The sequence below is a fragment of the Olea europaea genome, chromosome 3, assembly GCF_002742605.1.
Source record: "Olea europaea var. sylvestris chromosome 3, O_europaea_v1, whole genome shotgun sequence".
Classification (NCBI taxonomy): Eukaryota; Viridiplantae; Streptophyta; class Magnoliopsida; order Lamiales; family Oleaceae; genus Olea; species Olea europaea.
Genome location: NC_036239.1, coordinates 19,250,241 through 19,255,914, shown reverse-complemented (window position 1 = coordinate 19,255,914; position 5,674 = coordinate 19,250,241). Strand labels below are relative to the sequence as shown.

Below are 5,674 nucleotides of genomic sequence, written 5' to 3'. Positions count from 1 at the left end.
TTGATTTGCAGGTTATAAAAAATAGGTGGAAGATATCGATATTGTTAATTTTTCTGTTAGTCTTCCACCAGAGCTTGAAGCTGTCCATGTGCAAATATTAGGTGAAAAAGAGATTCCCAATCTTGGAGGACGTTCTCTCGTATTTAGCACTCTACTCTCTCATGTAGCAAACCTAGTGAGGTTCGTTCTATCTTTATTACTCAGGGTGGACGTATCGAACTGAGTGAATTGGTGTTAACTCTCGAGGTGGACGACTAACTGAGGCGGTGGTCATTCAGGAAATCATGAGCGTTGAAAGTGTACTCACTATGGTCGTATAGGTCATTTCGTTGACTATTGTTGAGACTTACATGGCAAACTATCTGGTTCTATCAATCTGGTCTCGTCTAATGAAGACGATCACCCATTATTTGGAACAATGACTAACTCTAGTTCAACACAAAATTATAATTTTTTGGGGTCCTTTGAGATGAGCATTCTATGTTCTTAGCATCACACAACCAGATATTTCTTATACAGTTAACATCATTAGTCAGTTCTTGAATACTCCTCGTGTTTTTCATTTAGAATTTGTGATACGTATTATTCGATATTTGAAAAAAGTTTCAGGTCTTGGATTATTATACAAAACCAAATGGACATATTGGGCAGATGTCAAGTGTAGAAGAAATTATAGATGCATATTGGACAGATTTACCGTCGAATAGACGATCCACTATTGGTTTCTGCACTTTTCTTAGTGGTGATCTTGTCTAGTGAAAAAGTAAGAAACAAATTATAATAGCAATGTCAAGTGTAGAAGCAAAATATAGGGCAATGGCTCATACTACTAGTGAGTTGACGTGATTACATCACTTCCTTAAAGAAATCAATCTCTCATCTTCTATCCCTACTTTGATGTCCAGTGATAATCAGGCTACTCTATACATTGTATCCAATACAATCTTTCATGAAAGGACCAAGCATATTGAAATTGATTGTCACTTTGTTCGGGACAAAATAGTAAGTGGTGATATATGTACACCATTTGTAAAGATAGAAGACCAACTTGTTAATATATTTACAAAGTCATTGAATAGTAATGGGTTGAGGTTTCTTTATTTTAAATTGGATATGCTCGAACTTCGAGGGAGTGTTAAAGAAGTAAATCGCCCAGATTAGGCAAGAGTACATTAGAGTTTATTGTGTTTCCATTCTTGTCCTAAGTTACTATACATGTGCTCTTGTTGTTCTTATATAACTACACTAGAGGAGAGGAAGATATTTATCTTCTTCCCTTGAAAGTTTATACCAAAACTTTTTGTTTTTTAACAGATCTTTTAAATTAAATATATTGTCATAATTTAGCAATTTCCACTAGTTAGAAGGATGATAGGTAACAAATGTGACGAAATGGAAAATTTTGAAGCTAAACTGAAGATATTGACCCAATAGAAATTTGATGAGAGTACAAATATTTTTTATTCACATTTCAACCCGATTGACAACAAGAAGACTCACAAATATAAAATATTCACAGAACAAATTGACATTTGTAGATATTTGTTTGTTCCATAACAATACACCATTAGGATAGGTAGCATTATTGCCATTTTTACTTTATCATATTCATGAAGGACATAATTTCTACCGTAAACATTTACAGATAGTTATGTAATGAGTTATATTAATAATAAGAAAAAGAAAATTGGTTGCCATTAAAAGTTAAAAACTTCTCCAATTTTGCATCCTGGAGTACCTTCAAGATTATTCATGTTCACATAGACACATTGCCTATTGATTATATAGCCACACAAACTTACAGAATGAATTATACATTTCAAGTTACATTTATCATGCAGAAAGTGATCACTGCGTAAGGATGCACCTTGTGGGTGATCCGTCAGCCCCAGGGATCCTTAAAGGCGCGCAGTGAAGCATGTATTCTCCTGGACTAACATCATTAAGCACCAAGCCCTCCACGGGAATCAAATCCTATAGCAATCAAACAAATTTACTTTTTGCAGGGAATAGAAAGACGCATCACAAACTTATAATCTGTAAAATCAACTAGAAGAGATCGATACACTGCCTATGTACCATTTCTGAAAATGGAATAAGGGAATGATTCACAAATTAGAGCTACACATGCCAACAGAGCAGTGAGAGTGGTTTGATTAACTGAAACCATGAAGGTTAAAACTCATGCAGCATCAGTTTCTTTTAGGCTCCGTTTGATTGCACGAAATTTTCCATAGAACTTGGAATTCGAATTCCAACTTCCACTTTTGACCTGTTTGATTGACAAAATTTTCCAGGGAATTGATTTTCCATGAATTTCTAGGTACAACACCTTAAAGCGTGATTTTCCGCCTTTTTTTTTCCTAGGGGATAGGTGGTTTTTGGTTTTCCACCTTTTTTTATTTTTATTTTTTTTGCTTTTTTTTATTTTTTTTTTTAATTGTTGGCAATGGGAACAAATTTTAGGAATAATTGTAAAAGAGGATATCCCTGAAATTGACAATTTCCACGTAAAACAAAGTCAAACGAACATCAAAAAATACTTTTACTTCAACATTTTCCACGTGAAAAATTTATACAATCAAACACAATAATTTACAATTTCCATGAAAACAATTTCTAGGTAATTCAATTCCCTAGAATTCATTTTCTTTCCACCTAAATTCCATCTTCGCAATCAAACAGACCCTTAGTGTTCCTTTTCCCCTTTTTATAAGAGGGGGACGAGTGAAGATATGGGAATATTCCATAAAATCGAAGTATTCAAGAAGATATAAATCTTACCCCCCTTTTCAGCAAAACCTCATGAACCTGCTTTGTTTCTTCCATTACAGAAACAGACAGATAATCCATTCCTACAATTAAGAAGCAAACACATACAACAACATAAATGATTCATATAATTAGTGAGGTGTGCCCCATGCTTCCAAACTTGTGCCTCGCCATCCAATACAGAAGTAGAGAAAATAGTATTTATCTTACCAATAAGTTTGATATCAGTATTTTCCACCAACCACTCTGCCCCATCAGTGTTGAGTGCAACATAGTCACGGGCGAAAGCAGGTTGAAGCATCAGACTCCTGAAATGAAACCAACTTACATCACATGAAATGTGCTCTGAAAGAGCAAATCTCAGCATGTTTTGGCAATTCGGATAAGGATTCATGTTCAAATATGAGAATTTTGATCAAGAAAGGAAACAAAAAAGGTCCGCACATCTTGTTAGTCAACCACAAAAGTGACACCTGCCATTGACCTCTTCCATTTCGTGCATGTTGACAACTCTAACCACAAAAGGATACAAGTTACAATGTAAAATTGTGTATGTAGCATAATACGTAGTACGTACGCACGTGTTCCTCTTTTTCTCCTAAATATAGCAGGTTAAGAATTGATGAGTGAAAAGTAACACAAAAATAATTTATTTTTTCTATCACTGTCTGCAATATCCAATAGTTAATCAACGACCACTGAAATAAAACATGCATCATGATATATCAGTTTTTGAGACAGACACAGATCATCTCAAATTAATCAATCTGAGAACCAGGCGTCAAAAAGGATAAAATAAACATGCTGATGCCGACACCATAATTCAGTCATACTCTAGAAGGTGCGGTGGCTACCATATGCAAAGGGCTTTGAACAGCCTAAGCCATAATTCGCACCTAGACAAAAAAGTCAATGGAAAACGCATTCTAACCAGACATTAGATCAGTCAAATGCTAAAGTTAAGCATGATGATTTATTTTTACCTGTGTGTGTTCTCTGTCCTGAAAAGCAGGCGTTTGACTCCTTTAGGGATGTTCATGGACTTCAGAACTTCAGCTGAAATAAGCAAGAAGCGCGAATAGTTTCCTCTAAGAACAGAGAACATAATGTCTTGAGAAAAATTAAGAAAATCATAAAACTGCCTCTTTGTGTGACAAGCGCACTATGAATTAATCAGTATATTCACACGTGAGCCAATGTACCAGTTAAGTCCTTGTTCCTAGGAGCATCCATCACCAACGCCAGACCTGTTTATACATATTAAAGTATAATCAACAATTTCAGTAAGTAACAAGGTATATTTTGATCTTTCACTTTGATAAGTTAATCAAATTCTCCAGTGGCGAAATGTTACCGTTGAGAGTTTCGAGATTAAGTGAGTTGGCATCGTAGGACGACATGTTCGAAAATACATGACAAGAGGCATCGGAGTGAGTCCCCATGTGAGTGGAGAATTTGTACACCGATTCGCCATTTGTATCGATGAATCGCAACTTCTCTTCTGGCATGCCTTTATCACCGTCCCAAGTTGTCATGCCAACGGCAATCTTGCTGGTGATGTCGTAGATTTTGGTGTAGCCGTACGTTCCACTTTGGGCGAGATTAATGACCTCTCCCAATACTGCAGCGGCGGGGGTGAGGAGGAGGAGTGCGACGCACTGCACCACCCACCGCAACAACCGCATCGCGCTGGAACTTTTCCCCATCGTTTCTCGATTGGTTTCGTTTCCCAGTACCCTGGGAAAAGGATAAAGTTAAAAAAGTGGAAGACAACGAGGAGTGGAAAGGGGAAGGGAGACATGAGTGGTTATTAAAGGGGAAAGCTGGATGCTCCGAGAATTATGTCGGACTCTTGAACTCCGGTATTAATCGGAGGTCCGGAGAAAATGCGATTCCGGCGGAGGAGGAGAGGGATGAGAAGATGACACGTGGTTTAGTGCTTTCTTTCTTTTTGGATCAGCTAAACTCGGGCTAGCCCAAATTAGTTTGACATAAAGCCCATTCAATTGGAAGCTTATATTGGGCCCACACTAGGAATTCTTAAGTGTGTATAAATCTAATAACCTGCTTCGATATTTTCCGTTCTCAACAAACCATAAACCCTAATGCAATTGTCTTAATAAAAGTTTTCATATTAGTTCGACATACAGTTCCTGATATAAAAAAAAAGTTAAATCTAAGGACTGTCTGGAAGTTCAGCAATGGGGAAGACTAGGTCGCGGTATGTTTCACTCAACAATTCTTTCGTGTGCGAATATATTTCTCGTATTTAATTTAGTTTTACGTGTTCTTAGTTCCATATCAGATGGAGATCTAAAGACTCGTGCAGATCGCAAGTTCGACAAAAAAGTCCAATTTTATGAAAGTAAGACGGCACTTGTCTATTATTTCATTGAGCTAATTGGTATAATTTTTTCCGCGTAAATAACAAAAAATCAATTTCGTACTTTTACGTGTTTGGTTCCTGAATCCTAGACTTTCGAAGTGTATACGTGATTTCCAATGCTTTTTGTGCATTAATGTAAAATAAGAAAAATGTAGAGTTTTTAATTTGTTTCTTTTTTTGGTAAAATGATGTTCAGCTTTAAATCTAAAATTCTTTGTGGATTATTGCTTTTTGTAGCTATCAGAAATGCTGTTGCTCAAAAATCTATTACTAAGGTATGAATCTTTTACTTGTTATCACTTATCCGTACAAACGATGTAATGCCCTCATTTTTAAATATGAGTTCTTGTGGTTGGCTCAGAAAATTTTATGCCTCTTTAGATAATAAGTTTTGAATCAGATCTTGAATATGAGGAAAATATGAGAAATTGATAGCTTGGTGCCCACGATGATTTAGTCATTATTTGAGAATACATATATTACAATTGAGGTTTACTTCGGATGCGGTGCTTATAA

At 36.1% G+C, this 5,674-nt stretch overlaps 1 protein-coding gene and 1 long non-coding RNA gene across 2 annotated transcripts; one reads left to right on the top strand and one right to left on the bottom strand.

The window, feature by feature from the left end:
* Positions 1-1,577: 1,577 nt before the first annotated feature.
* On the bottom strand, positions 1,578-4,736 carry LOC111388768 (kynurenine formamidase-like). The gene is made up of 6 exons (XM_023013570.1): positions 4,127-4,736; positions 3,975-4,019; positions 3,756-3,828; positions 2,983-3,080; positions 2,785-2,855; positions 1,578-1,974 (listed from the first exon to the last, which is right to left on the bottom strand). Exons 1-6 carry the CDS (start codon positions 4,476-4,478, stop codon positions 1,849-1,851), a joined length of 765 nt encoding a protein of 254 aa, XP_022869338.1. The 5' UTR covers positions 4,479-4,736; the 3' UTR covers positions 1,578-1,848.
* Positions 4,737-4,850: 114 nt separating this feature from the next.
* LOC111388777 lies at positions 4,851-5,668 on the top strand. Its single transcript, XR_002701635.1, has 3 exons — positions 4,851-4,993; positions 5,067-5,137; positions 5,396-5,668. It is a non-coding gene; the product is annotated as an uncharacterized LOC111388777 (long non-coding RNA).
* Positions 5,669-5,674: the final 6 nt, after the last annotated feature.